We start from the raw sequence: 17368 nt of genomic DNA, 5'->3' as shown, positions 1-17368 counted from the left end.
ACACTATTGGAATCAAGTCTCTATATATTTATTGTCTTAGAAATTGATTTTAATGATTTGTTATTCTCCTCCCTCCTTTCTTTACACTACCGGATGTCTTCTCTATTCCTTCATCCATCACATTTTTGATTCTCACTGTGTACACTGAGGGGGTTAGATAATAGATTACACAGTTAATTTTTTTTATCCTACAGAGTGAGCTTTTTCTTAAAAGAGTAAGTTTTGCTACTAGTTACAAAAATCCTTAGATTTTTACAAGTTCCTATTTATTACACTTAATTAATTTGAATATTTAAAAAGTTGTATCTTTGATACTTACTGTGTTAGCAATGAAAACAAATTGAAAAATATTAATTGAAATAATGAAACCATCAGTTGTTAGCATAATAGAACTTCAAGGGATGAACCATAGCATTTTCCCCAATATTTAGTGAGATGAGTAGCATTGTTGTGCTTTTTTGCATATTGCCATAGTGTCTGGTATTTAAAAGAAGACATCTAGATTTTCATATCTACTTCTTCCTTTAGTCTGTTGGAATGTAATATTTTGGGAGAAGTTACATGAAGAAAATCTAGCCTCGATTCTAGCCCATACTTGGTGAATAACTATGTTCAGTAAGCAGTCTTTAGGGAAATTTTATTTACTTTTGTCCAATGTCTAACTAACCATCAACTAACTAACTGAATGCATTCCTTATCTGCTGATTTGATTACATATGTTTATTTTTGATGATTAATTTTTTTCCCTTTAGATTGCAACTCAGATTGCAGTGCTAATTGCGAAAGTTGCTCGATTGGACTGTCCTAGACAGTGGCCTGAACTGATTCCCACTCTTATAGAATCTGTGAAAGTCCAAGATGATCTTCGACAGCACAGAGCATTACTTACCTTCTATCATGTTACCAAGACTCTGGCTTCCAAACGACTGGCTGCTGATAGGAAATTGTTTTATGATGTAAGTGATTTAACATAGCTAAATTTGATTAGGAAAACTGCTACTGATAAGAAAATGCCTGTAGTTTTACCCCTCTAAATATTTTAATCAAAGACTATGAATTCTTTCCAGTGGCCCTAAAAGCTTTAGTATAATAGGGAACATTTGTAAGATTTTAAACTGGATAGTGATGAATAAGATTGCTTAGTTGCCAGTAAGCAGGGATTGGTTGGTAGTGAAATGGTCTGAAGGCAGAGACCGTTTTGAGGTTTTTGAGGTTCAGATGGAAACAAGAAGCTGTGATAAAGAGAACATTTATGAAGGATAGAGTTGGAATATAGAAGGTTAAAATTGACATTCCTGGGCAGTTGTTGCCTGTAGGGCAGATGTAGGCAAGGAGTCTGACAGAAGTGGTGGGTGAGAGCCCTTTATTGGGTGTTTTAGCACCATTTTTTGAAGAGACTGCATTTTTTCATTCACTTTGACATTTTTGTATTTGATTATTTTCACCTTATTAAAGTAGTGATTTTCATATTGTTCAACCTAAATTTTGTACTGTACCATGTAACACTACTGAGTCTCATAGTATTTTATTTTTTTTTTTAATATATTTGATGGAGAGAGAGAGAGATCACAAGTAAGCAGAGAGGCAGGCAGAGGGAGAGGGGGAAACAGGCTCCCTGCTGAGCAGAGAGCCCGATGCGGGGCTCGATCCCAGGACCCTGAGATTATGACCTGAGCCGAAGGCAGAGCCTTAACCCACTGAGCCACCTAGGTGCCCTCATAGTATTTTTTTATTTTATTTTATTTATTTATTTGACAGAGAGAGATCACAAGTAGGCAGAGAGGCAGGCAGAGAGAGAGAGAGGAGGAAGCAGGCTCCCCGCTGAGCAGAGAGCCCGATGCGGGACTCGATCCCAGGACCCTGAGATCATGACCTGAGCCGAAGGCAGCGGCTTAACCCACTGAGCCACCCAGGCGCCCCCCTCATAGTATTTTTAACAGTGTTCATGTTTGCCTTTGTAATCCTCACTTTGAGGATATAATTTGGGACTCTGCATTTGTAACAGTCTTCCCAGGTATTTCTTACATATATCAGAGTCTAAGCCAGAATCACATTAGGTTCTCTACTTTGAACCCAGTTGGTTTAAATAGCCAATATTAGGTTTATCCAAGGATGTTGAGTATAAGAGAAATTCTTTTTGTTGAAGGTTGTTTTCTAAATCATTGCTTTTGCTTGCTATCCAACTAGGATTTAAGAAATGGACTGGTTATTCTCTCAGATCTTTCTGTGAATTTCTTGCTGATTTTGCTCAACTTTATCTCCATCTTACACTCTTCCACTTACTTTTATATTGGCTCTTTTCCCAAGTCAGATGTCTAGAAGGTTGAGGGTTGCGATTATTTTATGAAAGAGTACCCTTCCTCAGAAGTCTGAATTCGTAGTTCAGCTTTCTCAAGTTGTATTCTCCTAATGTGTTGCTTTAGTTTTCAGGTATAATTTATATTTAGCCTAAGCAGTTTCTAGGAATCGTATCTAATCAGAGACTGTATTCTGGATAGCTTGTTTGAGTTAGCTTTCTGAGCCCTTCAATTTTCTTGGTCAGTTTTCTTGTAGTATGAGGAGGCTGTTTTTCTCTGTATGTTGTAAAATACAGGTCTTCCTACCATCCTGTATGTACTTTAGGCATTGTATTCCATCGTATTCCATGGTGCTGATTTAGAATTGTTGACTTATCTTTCTGAGATCCACTTCACTGTGAGTTTCATGAGAGAGAAAATTGAAGTCTTTATTGTTATAGTCTTACTGTCAAGCCCAGAAGGATGCAGAAAAGTGGGTGGTGCTCAGTAACTGGTAAAGTAGAAGAGGAGACTTGTTCTTAGGTACCTTCCAGATTTCAAAGTGGCATAGTATAAAAGAGCAGGAATTTTGGGAGGATATGTAAAGCCTAAGATACTTGGAAAAAAATTCAGCTTAGCACCTTTCAGTATGGATTGGAGTGGCTGAACCTGGAAACACAGAGCATAGTATAGAGGGAAATACAATCATGTCTGAGGGGTTTGATGGGGTATAAGATGTGTAATTGAATTGAAGGTAATATATGTAGGAAGACATTATTATAAAAAACAGATTTGGGCGCCTGGGTGGCTCAGTTGGTTAAGCCGCTGCCTTCTGCTCAGGTCATGATCTCAGGGTCCTGGGATCGAGTCCCGCATCTGGCTCTCTGCTCAGCAGGGAGCCTGCTTCCCTCTCTCTCTCTGCCTGCCTCACTGTCTACTTGTGATCTCTGTCTGTCAAATAAACAAATAAAATCTTAAAAAAAAAAAAAAACCAAAAAAACAGATTTGCTAGTTAATAAAGTAGCCCCTATTATTTTGGTAATCTGAAGTATAGGAAAGTTCTTTTAAAAATACTTTTACTGTGATGCTAAGTGGTCTTCATGTTCTGAGTTAATTTCCCACATAAAAAATGTGAGGTCATAGTTGAGCTAGTTCTTCTAGCAAAGGAGTGCAGCATACACTTAAAAGTAGAACCTGCTGCTCGGTGCAACCCATGTCTAAGAGGATATTTCTATATCCTCTTTTTCTTTCACATTAAAATAAATTATGTTCTTTTGAGGGGTGCCGTATTATAGAATCAGCAGTTGAGAGAAAATTGTTGGCAGTCACAAAATAGAGCTTGATTTGATACATAAGTGGATTTTTTATAAAACTATGCTTTTCATAGAAACCTGAATGTAAAAATATTGATGTTAACTCTTAAGGCTAAAACTTAGAAATTTTGAGAACTGAAGGGTTGATGATGAATAAATTCCCACTGAACAGATGTGTATTGTTTGCATGGTAGGGGTTAAAGGAAACAGAAGCAAGATGAAACCACATTACAGTATAGTTGACCCTCGAACAGCGCAGGTTTGAACTGTGCAGATCCACTTACATATGGAATCTTTTTACAATACAGTTCTGTAAATGTTCTTATTATTTTTGTAGTATGTTCTCTTTCTCTAACTTTATTGTAAGAATACAGTATATAATACATATGACATACAAAATACATGTGTTAATTAACTGTTTATGTTACCAAGAAGGCTTCCGGTCGACAGTAGACTATTCATAGTTAGGTTTTGGGGGAGTCAAAATTTATTCACAAATTTTCCATGTATGTGGAGGTGGGTGTTGCCCCTAACCCTCATGTTATTCAAAGGTCAGTCACACTTCAGAATAGTCTTCCTGATGAGTTAGTATGTGTTCTAAATAAGCTAACAAAATGAAGCCACATAGCTACTTTGAGGTGGATTGGTTAGTGTTAAGATCACTCAGCCTTGTAGCGGAGACTTTCATACTTACTCTTTGGAAACCTCTAACTTCATGCTTATGATCCCTAGGGGAAATTCCCAAATAGAATTTTGAATGTTAAATATGTGAGTGTACCAAGGTGCCACTTACATGATATAACTCTAGCCTTCAGGATATTATACTGTAGTGAAATTTATTTAAAACATAAATATGTGTTTGTTTGTTTTTAAGGTTTTATTTATTTGAGAGTTAGTGCGAATGAGAGAGCATGAGCTGGGTTCGGGGAAGGCAGAGGGGCAGAGGGAGAGAAGGAGAGGGACAAGTAGACTCCTCACTGAGTAAGGAGCCCGATGTGGGGCTCAATTCCAGGACCCATGGGGTAGCCTGAGCTGAAGGCAGATGCTTAACTGAGCTACCCAGGTACCCCATAAATGTGTGTTTCTAAGCAAATCAGTAAATAGGTGAAATAGTTTGTTTGCTTTTTTTTTGTTGTTGTTCTTTGTTTTTAAGATTCTATTTATTTATTTGAGAGAGAGAAAGAGAGAGCCTAAGAGGGGAAAAGGTCAGAGTGAGAAGCAGATCCCCCATGGAGCTGGGAACCCAGTGCGGGACTGGATTCCGGGACTCTTGGGATCATGACCTGGGCTGAAGGCAGTAGCCTAATCCAACTGAGCCATCCAGGCACCCTGTTTTCAGTTTCATTTGGGTGATTCTGATTGCCTCACTAAGTGCCATATTGATTCTAGATCTCGTCTCTTGCTCTGCCAAATTTTATATTGGCTTTTAAAAACACATTATTTAAAGAATGGCTTCAGATTTTATAGAGGGTCATTCCTGCTATGAGCCTGTGTGGGGATTTGAGCTTTTATGTGTATGTCTAGGCTAACATTAATAGGAGGGGGAAAAGAGCCTTTTGGTGGGAACTTTTTTTTTTTAAGATTTTATTTATTTATTTGACAGAGATCTGTAGGCGGATAGGCAGGCAGAGAGAGAGGAGGAAGCAGGCTCCCTACTGAGCAGAGAGGGGCTTGATCCCAGGAACCTGGGATCATGACCTGAGCGGAAGTCAGAGGCTTTAACCCACTGAGCTACCCAGGCGCCCTTGGTGGGAACTTTTAAGGGAGGAGAGAGACTCATTGGGATAGTTTGAGCCAGAAAAAGGTTGTGGGGAGCTGTGCACTGAACAGAAGAGATTTTTAGTATAGCATGGTGCTTTAACCCACCTGAGCTACCCAGGCGCCCTTGGTGGGAACTTTTAAGGGAGGAGAGAGACTCATTGGGATAGTTTGAGCCAGGAAAAGGTCGTAGGGAGCTGTGCACTGAACAGAAGAGATTTTTAGTATAGCATGGTGCTTGTCTTTTCTGTAGTATACAAACCATTTCCTGGGTCCTAGAAAAGGGGGCTCAGGAAAAGGAGAGTAAAAACTCAAAAAAATTTACTACTAAACTCTCTTCATAAGTTGCTCTTGAAGTAGTATTGTTTTTTCTAGCCACAAGACAAATATTGGCTTCCTACTCTGCTGGTCACTGTATTAGATGCCTGAAACACAGTTATGAAAAAAGATAAGGTCCCAAGTGGGAAGAAGGATAGTTTGACCTTTTTCTTCCCCTTCACAAATTGTGATTCTTTGAATACCTGAGAGCATCATTTAGGTACCAGTGGCAGAAGACAGGTCTGTGACTGTGCAAGGATTAGAGGACTTAGGGAACTTAGACCCTCCTGGGCTTCAGCTATACCAGTGGCAGGTTTGAGAACAAAAAGAAAATGAGGGTTTACTAAAAAGAAATGTAGGTAACAGATGCTACAGGTCTTTAGGAATGTCCCTCAATGGAAATAAGTAAGTATCTGTTGACAGACTTTGGCAGTTTGATTTGGAAAATGTTTTTGTGATAGCTCTTTTACCCACTGGAGCTTCTGTCCTGAGACATTTTGGTAGTTTGATATATATATAGATATATCTATCTATCTATAGATATATCTATATATATATATCTATATATCTCCATTGAACCATATATATATATATGCCACCTATATATATATGGTTCAATGGAAGCAAATTTATATTTAAGCCTTGTATTAAAACAAAAACTGATTACTACCAGAATAACTAGTTTTTTTTGTCATACAGACGTTTTTTATTTTTATTTTTATTTTTATTATTTTTTTTTTTTTAAGATTTTTATTTATTTATTTGAGAGCGACACAGTGAGAGAGAACATGATCGAGGAGAAGGTTAGAGAGAAGCAGACTCCCCATGGAGCTGGGAGCCCGATGCGGGACTCGATCCCGGGACTCCAGGATCACGCCCTGAGCCGAAGGCAGTCGTCCAACCAACCGAGCCACCCAGGCGTCCCAATACAGACGTTTTTTAAATTTCTTATTTTGAATATTTTTTCTTTTAAATTTTTAAAACATGTAGATGGCAAATGAAAAATACAAACTGCTATATACCCATCACTTAGATTTGGCAGTTAACATTTTGCTGTTTTTGTTTTTTCACGTTTGCTATATACCCATCACTTAGATTTGGCAGTTAACATTTTGCTGTTTTTGTTTTTTCACGTTTTTTTCCTTAAGGTGTTTAAAGTATTTAGTGGTAAATACTTGAGTATTCATTTGTAGAAGGATAGTTAATTTGTTTATAGTTGTTTAACTTTTATCAAACTTAAGAAAAATAAAAACAGTGATTTTTAGTACCATTTAATATTTTCAGCAAATTTTCTACATTGTTCTCAGATATACTCTAACAAGTGGTTTGTGTGAGCCAGAAAACTGAATAAGGTGGGTATGTTTGGTTGTCTTTCAAGTGTCTTTTAATTTAGAATAGTACTCATTTTTTTTTTCATGCCACTTGGTGAAAGAATTGGCTGACTTGTCTTACAGGATTTTGTACATTCTACATCTCTTGATTATGTTCCTTGTTGTTGAGATTAAGGTCCAGCAAGTTTGATAACTATAGATTATGGGTAATATTTTGTGCCCCACTGTTAGCGATGAATTACAAGACTTTGATTTAAGAGTTTTTCACTGGTAGTGTAAGAAGGAGAAAATTGTGAGAACCATGACCTGGAAGCTAAAAAGGTGTAAGAATATTTTAAATGCTAAAAGAAATAAAACTTCTGTAATGGTTCCTTTTTGACATTCAAGGAGTGAAGGCTTTGTACTTCTACGTTAAAAAATCACTCAGCAGTCAGTGGGTGGCAGTGTTTCTTCTGGTTTAGAAAAAGAATATGCAAGTGTTTGTGTTTTTGTGAGCCAGTACCTAAAACGTTTAGTTAAATAGCTTATTTTCATATGGTCTCACTGAATTGTCTCCCTTTTCCCCTCCACACTTTTGAACATTAGAAATTTTCTACATTAGAAAATGTAGAAGAAATATTTTTATTTCATGTACTTGCTTTGTTATTTTCCCTTTTCCAGCTGAGCTTTCTGTAAGCATATATCAGGTGGTGATTTCTGAAGCTGCTAGAAGCTTGTGCAGGACTTGTTTACCTAGGATAGCTGGCAGTGCTTTTTCCCAAATTCTGTGGTTTCTTCCTTCATTATCTGTTTTTCTCCTTTTACCCTTGGGCTGAAAGGGTAGTGCCATTGCTTATTCTTCATTACAGCCATCTTTTGTTTGGGTAGAGGCCATTTGTTTGTAAGCTAGCTAAAAAGAATCTTGAATTAGAGCTTTAATAGATGCCTAATGTCCTTAATTAGGTGCTTAGTTCCAGAACTGGAGTATGAGACAAAGAAGAATATGAATTAAAAATTTCTGCAATACTACCAATTCTTTCTTGATTTTTGCCTTAAATGCTGTTTGCCTTCATTTAGCAATACCTGCCGTGTGCCAAGCTACTTAGGTGCTTTTCATATTTATATGACTAATTAAAGTGATACTTTCATACTATTAATTTTCAGAGCTAGAAAGTAGGAAGAATTAATAAATCTAACTTTGCCTTTAATATCTGTAAATGTTACGGAATTTTTTAAGAAAAGGGATGAAAATTTCAAAAATTGCTGAAAGTTGTTTAAGGTAGAATGGATAGAACTTTTGATTATCTGAATTATTAAACTTTCTTAAACATGTTTTAGAGTAAAATGATAAATGGAGAAGAGGACGATTTTATGGAGGAAAATGGAATTTTATTATAATGACTGATTCCACTGTAATGAAAAACTTCCTTTTCTTCACTTTTGTGACTGTAAGAACGTTTAGTATAGTGTTCACAGATGTTCTGTGGTATATTTTGTTTTTTTTGTGTTGGGAGTGAGGGGGAGGATTTTATGTTGGGTATGTGTACTGTAATTTACATTGTGTATATGCAGATGGTCCAGTTCTCTAAAGAGGTATTCTCCTGCTAATAGAAGTGTGCCTGAAAAAATTGTAACAGTTACACTAGTTTTGCCATTTTGTTAATGTTAGTGTAAAGTACCTTGAAAATAAATGTGACTTGTTTTTGTTAGCTAGAATGCAACTGGAAGTTACAGAAGAGATCTCAAGTAAGTCAGCCTAAAGCTGAAAGCTGTTAGCGAAAGGAAGGAGGGGAAGGTCCAAAAGCAGGGAAGGAATGTGTTTTGTTTTGTTTTGCAGAACCAGCAGTTCCAGCCAAGGGGAGGCCCAACCAGGTGTTTCACGTGAGAGCCCCTTGCTAGTTATCTCCCCTGACAGCTCTTATGTGAGCCAGTTTGAGCTGGATTAGAAGTGAGGACTTGTGCAGAAGCCCAGCTGCATTGTCCTGAAGTTAGCTTTAGTTCTTTATAATTCTAAGGCCTCCTCCTGTGGGCAGAGCTTTCTGCCAGTTTTTGGAAGATAGGACATATGTACCAGCAGGCATGCTGACATGTTAGACAAGCACAGTGGAACCAGAGTGCTTATGTGAGCTCCTGCTCCTGCCCCTTCATACATTGAATAAAGTCACTAACCTCATGGGGAGAGTGGTTTGAGAGCTAGCTCCTTGTCTCCTTATTTGTAACAAATAATACAAAGTTCTTTGCTTTCAACAGTTTCTTGGGTTGTGTTTTATTTGATGCACCCCTAGTGATGAACCTCCAGTTCAGTTATGTTATGCTAGTGATTTAGAGTGGTAGATTATCCCTTACAAGTTTTTTTCTTCAACTGGTGTCAGGTTCCATTTGGTCAACTTTTTTCCCTCAAGCTTAATACTACTTTTTAATTAAGAACTAGGGAATGGTTACTGTTGTTTTCTTTATTGAGTCTGGCATGTAGTGCTAGAGGAGTACATTGAGAATTAGATGAAAGGCACTGACTCTTAGGATTGATGAATGGGACTTGCTCCAAATTTTATATACATACAGAGATTATATATTTGTATATGAACAGTGGTCAGTTTATATTAACTCTCTTGCGTAGGTACTTCATATAAGTAATAGAACAAAAGTTCGTGTTTTTCTGTTGAGTGTTGTACAAAGGAGTGTTGAGACTTATGGAAGAATTTGTTAGGTGAGATTCTCATTCAGTTTATTGCATCCATATTAACAGCAGTATTGATCTTGGTGAGTAGGGGTCAGTTTTCCTTTTTGTTATGAAAAGAAGATTCTACCATTATTGAACTGTTAAACAACTTTTGGAGAACAGGATTTACTATATTGATTCTGAGTGTATGGGATAGTATCTACTTAGTATTTGTATTTTGGTACTAGAAAGTTTAAACAGAATTTATACAATTAATATTTGTTTATTTTACTAAATTACTGTGTAGTTAATTGCTATGTACTATATTAAGAAGCTTTAGAACATAGAGGTTTAAAAATGTAAGCTGAGGGGCGCCTGGGTGGCTCAGTGGGTTAAGCCACTGCCTTCGGCTCAGGTCATGATCTCAGGGTCCTGGGATCGAGTCCTGCATCGGGCTCTCTGCTCGGCAGGGAGCCTGCTTCCCTCTCTCTCTCTCTGCCTGCCTCTCCATCTACTTGTGATTTCTCTCTATCAAATAAATAAATAAAATCTTAAAAAAAAAATGTAAGTTGAGGGGCCCCTGGGTGGCTCAGAGGGTTAAAGCCTCTGCCTTCGTCTCAGGTCATGATCCTAGGGTCCTGGGATCGAGCCCCGCATCAGGCTCTCTCCTTGGTGGGGAGCCTGCTTTCCCCTCTCTCTCTGCCTGCCTCTCTGCCTACTTGTGATCTCTCTCTGTCAAATAAATAAATAAAATCTTAAAAAAAAAAAAAAGTAAGCTGAGCACCTTCCTTGGTTTCAGACCTGTCTCTTCCTCTTCCTAAGTACATTCTTTGCTCTTGGGCAAGTTACTTAACCTTTCAATACTTCAGTTTCCTTATTGTGAAAAGGGTATATATCTACTTTTTATATTGTGGTGGTTAAATAAGGTGATAAAGGTGAACTGCTGAGAGCATTGCCTAGTGCAGAGTTCAGTAAGTAGCTCTTATTCTGTTGTTAACTTAGTTAATTTTATTATGTGATTAACATAACCTACATGAATACTTGTTTCCTGGAAATACCTTTTATAAGAGTTCAAGGGACTTAAAATAACACTGATTAGAAAAAACATATATAGACAAACCTGAACATTTTAAATGAAACCTATATGTAGAAGTTAATGTGAAACAAGTAGTTTTTAGAAATTTTTAAAAAGATTTTATTTATTTATTTATTTATTTAATTTGACAGAGGGGGAAAGAAAAAGAACAAGCAGGGGGAGCATCAGAGGGAGAGGGAGAAACAGGCTCCCTGCTGAGCAGGGAGTCTGTTGTGGGATTCCATCCCAGGACCCTGGGGTCATGACCTTAGCCAATGGCAGATGCTTAACAGACTCAGCCACACAGGTGACCCTGAAACAAATAGTTTTAAGGAGGAGATGTGAAGGAGAAATGGAATGTAAGTTGTAAGCAAGAGACTGCTTTAGGGTGTAATAATTTTCTGTTCTTACTTGAAATTGGGGTATGTCTCCCCTTAGATCTTATTTAGTACATAGGTATAAAATGGGTCTAAAAATTATGGCCAGGGCTATAGACTTCAGTTTACTTTGTTGAAATATTTGCTGCAATAAGAAATTATACTTTAGTTTAAAACTTTGCTTCTAGGTTTTCTGTATGTACCATACTATTCCTTCCCTGCCTCTAAATGCCTTTCTTTTCTTTCACTTTATTCTGGCAGACAGATAGTTTGGTGATTTATATGTTTGGAAAAGTATAGGATGCTCTAACTTATATTTACCAGTAAGTGTGATAAAAATTAAGATGATGGATTTTCCAATTCTAGACAGATATTTTAGCCCAATATTCTCAGAAAGGACTTGATTTACTAAGAAAAATATTGAAGTTCACTGTAGTTCTAAGTAAAGCTTACGTGTTTTTTGAAGTGTTTTCTTTTTTTCCTTCAGATAATATCCCTTCTGATTAGATTGGCTGTTTGCTTCTCTTTTATAGCATTGTTCCCTAGGATGATAACCAATTTTAGACCCTTAACTTTTTAATGGTATTGCTGCTTGTTGTACAGTAGTATTGAGCTAATTATCACTATGTTATTTTGACTATCATGAAACATACGATTAAATAATTTGATTTTACTCTCTAAAATATTCTGCGTGTATTTGAGAATATGCTGAATTTACTTAATAAGTAGTCATTGTACCTCTTTCAAGCATATGCATAAGATAAGGGAGGACCAAAGCTCTGACTGACCAGTTAGTGAAGATAGGAGGCCTTTTAGATTCCAACAGTTTATTACTTACTTTGGATAAAGGAAAGAAATCAGATACATTGGTACCAACTCCTTGTGATTTTTGTTCCACATAGCAAAAAGAATGACCAAAGCAATATGGGCTGAATGACTCAGGTGCAAATTGTGGGATGCCCCATTGCTAAGGAGCCACTTCTACACCGTAACTAAATGGTTTTATTTTCTGCAGCTCTGTTTTGAGGGGGATGGGTCAGAAAACTTAAATCCCATCAGAACACAGGAGGTGAGAGGTGAGCAGGAGGTGGTCTTGTAGAAGTTCCTTACAGGCTTTCCATTTCTTGTTTTCCAGGAGGATTATAATATGTTCTCTGATACTCTTGTTAGTTGAGGTTTAAGCCTTTTGTGGCCTATGGAGATACTTGCAGAGTCACCATGGGGATTTGGCAAAGCTCTTTCCCTACATCTGTAAGCACAGGCCATTAAAATTATTGAATTAAAAAAATAGAAATGAAATTTTTTTAATAGAAATTTTATTTAAAAGATTGCATTTCTGAAAGGTTTCTGATGCCTAAAATTACTATAAACCCAGTGTTTAGTGGAAATAATGGAAATAATGTACTTTTATCTGGAATAAGAAAAAGCGTTCTAGAGTTTGCTACTGATAACTAGTCATTCATGTGTACTTTCATCTCATTTTATTAAAATTAAATGGCCATATAGACTCAGCTGGATTTCTCTTAGACCTTCTGGAAAAACGAACAAAAAAGCTGAAGGTAACCCTGGAAATGGTTCTGCCTCAACCTGGGTGGCAGAGGCCAATTGCATCCCAGTGTGAAAGTGAGGTTTGTAAATATCAGAACGTATTAGGAAAGCAGCCTGAGAAGCGTTGTGGTTTGTATGTTCCTGCTTTAAATGCCCTAAAACCATAATGGGTGGAACTGGCAGAACACAAAAACCTGATTCTTTTGTATTTCTTAGTATATTGCTTTATGTGTTATACTCAATGACAGTCTTGTCACTGTTTTAAAAAACTGAGTGTTACAACATACTAGTATAAGAAAAAGGTTTAAGTAGAAAATGTCAGACTGCAGTGCGGGCATCAGACTAAGTTCTGTTTCAAGAGAAACAAATATTTTAGGTGTGTATATGTGTTCACAGCAGTAGCCAGCAGTCCTTGATACTGTGCATTCTGTCTTAAAAAGTTTGAAACGTGATAAATGACATAACTATTTCATATCTCTTTGAAAATGACATGAAAACTGTAATTAAAAACTGACCTAAAAACTGAAATGTATTACTGTGTCGATCTAGTTGACTACTGAAATATGTTTTTTGTGAACAAATCTCTTGATATTTCTTTGCAGTTAGCTTCTGGAATTTATAATTTTGCCTGCTCTCTGTGGAATCACCATACAGACACATTCCTTCAGCATGTTTCTTCTGGCAGTGAAGCTGCAGTTCTAAGTTCACTAGAACGAACTCTGCTGTCATTGAAAGGTACTATTAAACTTGATATGTTCATTTTGGAAATGAGATAACTCAAAAGAGTCAACCCATAGTTCCTCTGATGGATTATCTGCTCCCACTTGCCCTGGGAGAGTAAGTGGTTAATTAGTCTCTCCCTCACAAACAAGGTCTTATTTGTGGTTGGTTTTTCTTTTGTGAGAATGGCTTTTCCTCTAATTTGTATAAGTGTGGGATAGTTTTATGTTATAGCCACATTTCTGGGTTCTCAGGGCTCTGACTTTGTTCCTTTTGAATACTTCTACTTTGTTTGCTTCTACTTTACACTTCTCTTTCTGGGCTCCCATCCTTATTGTTCCTGTGCTATCTTCACTAAACTTCATTCCTCAGGTATTAGTTGAGCTCTGTCTCCCAGGTCTGTTTTTCATGGGAACTCAAGCTTCTTTTTTGTTTTTACCTCCTGCTCAATTGGATTTTAGAAGGTGCTTGATGGCATACCATCTCGGCCTGTGTTTTCCTGTGCTTTGCTTGTAGGTCTCCCTTAGCCTAAATTTCTATTTTACCTTCCCTGAGGTGGTTACCTTGACAAATGTGTTCTGAGATTCCTTTCCTTTATAAAACACTCACACTTGGCTCATTCTCTTTGTCTTCCAGTCTCTCTTTTCTTCTGGCACTTAGGCTTTTTTAGTTTGTGTTTCTTAGTTTGATCTCAGGCAGCCTTTAGTTCTCTTACTGTGGTTCATTTTTCATCCTTTGGCTTTACTGATAAGCCCTTTTACCATACTCCCCTTAGTACCTTAAGATGCCATTCTCCATTCTTGGCACTGTTCTCATGCATCACTTAACAATGATCAGACAGTGGATGCACAGACTTCAAACTGTTCAGCACCTTTTGGTGAACTACCTTGTAGACCAAAAGCATGAATGATTTTAAGGGACTGTTGACAAGTAAAATTCATTATACAGGTGGTTATTATGTAAATGAGTGGAGATGGTTTTGTCAGCATCCTTGAGGAAGAAATTAAAAGGCTTTAGAGAGAGAAACAGTTATCCAGAAAGAATTACAGAAACTCTTAAAGTGGTGTGACTTTTTGAATTTTATAGTCTCTGGTACTGCTGTCATCTTTGTGTTACTGATTTGTGCTGTGTTGCATGTATTATATTACTGAATTCTGTCATAACCCATGAAATAGGACTAACCATAGTTTACAGACAGGGACTTTGAGATCTAGAAAAGTTGTCCAAAGTAATATAGTTGTAGACACTGGAGGTAGGATTTAAATATAGATCTGACTTCCATTCGTTTATCCTGCTTGTCTTCCTGTGTACACCAGTTACTCATAAAATGTGATGTTTGTTTATACTTGAGCACTGTGGTCTGTTTCAGATTTAGAAATAGTTCAGCTTCTATATCCTTTATAGGAGATACTGTATTTTCATTAAGGTAGTCTAAAACTAAATGAAGCTCTTTGGTCACTGTTGAGACGTATTTCATGGTTATTGAATAAAGATAACTTTCTCAGTTTCAACTTAAAGGGGTTATTGCAGGTGAGAAGTACTGACAGTTATAGCAATTAAATTAAATTTTGCAGTACAGTTTTAGAAACAGTAGTAATTAAGATATGTGAGAAGAGCATAGCTTTTGAGTCACAAAGATTTTGTTATCATTCTGTCTTTCCTACTTGGAAGCAAACCAGTGATCAGGGATTACCTTTCTTTATTATATGAAAGGATAAAGTTAGAGTAACCCCCAATCTTGATGAAGCTTTGCAATTCTGAGACTTTATGATTATGATTGTAATAGGTTAAAATATGAGGCGTTTAGATGCAATAAAGCTCAATTTTACTTTACAGTGCTGCGTAAATTAACTGTTAATGGATTTGTGGAACCTCATAAGAATATGGAGGTGATGGTAAGTGAAAGCAGTTACTGATTCTTTGTGGCTTTGGGAAAGTGCTTTGTATTTTCCTGAACGTTTTAAAGCTTATTCTTTTTAGTTGGTGTTCATTGGTAAGTTTTTATTAAGTGACCTTTATTAAGTGACCTTTTACCATTTGGTATATTTTATGCTATACTTTTTAGATATACGGCCTTTTTCTCACAAAAGCAGCTCCTTCGTGAAGGGGAGGAAGTAAGTCTAGGACAGTACTTAGAGTGCCATGATACATTGAGAGTGTTATTTATAATTTGAATTGAGGTGAACTTCTTGAATTTGAATGCTGTTACTACATTTCTAGGTCCATTGTGGACTTAGATATTTAAAATGAATTCTTTTGTTTGATCATAACATTTATGTGTACTCTCTGTAGTCAACTGAAAATATATATACAAGAAGGGAAAACCTTATTGTTAAGCCCAACATTTGTGATGTATATTTATTGTTTGTATGGCATCATCTACTTTTTCTGTCTACAAGAGTATATAGCTGTATATATTTTATCCTGAAACAAAATGAGATTGTATTACGTATTTATTCAGATCTGTGTTAGTTTTCACAGTGAGTTTAAGTCAGCTAAAATGTTGCTTTCTATAGGTTTCTATGGCTTGCTTTCTGTAGGTTTCTGTAGGTTGCTTTGGGGAGTTGAACAGGAATTGTGAAATATGGTATATCTAATTGAGTCTTTGGGTCTGCTCTACCAGATTTTACTGGAGTTACTCTGTTTGTTTGCTTTAAATATTTAGTGTACTATGGCTGTCATTAAGATTTTGATTGCAATAATAATTCTACTGTTAAAGGAATTTTTTTTTTAAAGATTTTATTTATTTATTTGACAGAGAGAGATCACAAGTAGGCATAGAGGCAGGCAGAGAGAGAGAGAGAGAGAGAGAGGAGGAAGCAGGCTTCCTGCCGAGCAGAGAGCCCGATGCGGGACTCGATCCCAGGACCCTGAGATCATGACCTGAGCCGAAGGCAGCGGCTTAACCCACTGAGCCACCCAGGTGCCCCAACTGTTAAAGGAATTTAAAAGCTGGTGATACACATCACTATAGTGTGATGGCTGTTTTGTTCTAAAAAAGTGTACATGCTTATTTTTTTAAAAGATAAATACAGAAGGAAAGGAAATAAAAAAGTCATTTGAAAACTTGGTATCAAAGATATTGCTAAAATTTGTAAGTATACTTTAAGACATTTTGTACATAGTCTTTCAGATACTCCTCTCTTTTTCTCAGTTTTATGTAAATAAGACCCATATGCTGTTTCTTGACTTGCTTTTTCTTCAGCTTAGTATGTCATTTTTCTCATGTATATTGTTCTCATGTGAGTAATACAGGTTATGTTTTTAATGATTCTTGTGATTACTGTGAGTGAGCTAGTTTTTAAAAAGTGATAACATTAATATAGGATTCCTCTAACTTACCTGCCCAGCTATCCTTTGGAGCTAGAATTTAAATATAGTATTTAAGAGACTCATTTACTCATTGCAAAGTAATGATAAAACTGAGGGTTGCTGGGGGGTTGGAGGGGAGGGATAGGATGGCTGGGTGATGGACATTGGGGAGGGTATGTGCTATGGTGAGTGCTGTGAAATGTGTAAGACTGATGAATCACAGACCTGTAACCCTGGGGCAAATAATACATTGTATATTAATAAAAATAATTTTAAAAAAAGAAAAGTAATGATAATGACTAACAAAAAAATAATTCTAAGTTATTCACTGATGGTGTATAGGTTGTTTCCAGTTTGTAATTGTTCAGTGATGTCGGAATGAATAATTGGATATATAATGTGTCATTGTGTACTTTTCTGATGCCTTCTTAAGGCTAAATTATTAGACTTGGAAATGGTTGATTCAAGTATAGGCATATTGATAGCACTGATTCTTACTATCAAATTACCAAAATATGTATCAAAAATCAGCCATAATTTTAATGCTGTTATATTTTAACTATTAATATTTATTGCCATACTGTCATAAAACACTTCCAGAAACCAATTAGACAGCTTCTCCTAAATTCCTGCACCAGAATGCATTAAGTTGCATAAAGGCAGAGACTGTTTCACTCACTTTCCATTCCAGAGCTTAAAATA

The 17368-nt window shown here is 36.6% G+C and overlaps 1 protein-coding gene across 2 annotated transcripts in view; it reads left to right on the top strand.

The window, feature by feature from the left end:
* Positions 1–17368, top strand: part of IPO11 (importin 11) — a 214048-nt gene that overhangs the window by 39045 nt on the left and 157635 nt on the right. For both annotated transcript variants that reach the window (XM_044224008.1, XM_044224016.1), the window contains exons 5-7: positions 753–956; positions 13237–13369; positions 15191–15249. In XM_044224008.1, coding sequence (XP_044079943.1) covers positions 753–956; positions 13237–13369; positions 15191–15249 — 396 coding nt within the window. The remainder of the gene's footprint in view (positions 1–752; positions 957–13236; positions 13370–15190; positions 15250–17368) is intronic.

This window comes from Neovison vison, chromosome 1, assembly GCF_020171115.1.
Source record: "Neovison vison isolate M4711 chromosome 1, ASM_NN_V1, whole genome shotgun sequence".
Taxonomy (NCBI): domain Eukaryota; kingdom Metazoa; phylum Chordata; class Mammalia; order Carnivora; family Mustelidae; genus Neogale; species Neogale vison.
The sequence above is the reverse complement of the archived record's forward strand: the minus strand, read 5'-3'. Positions and strand labels throughout refer to the sequence as shown.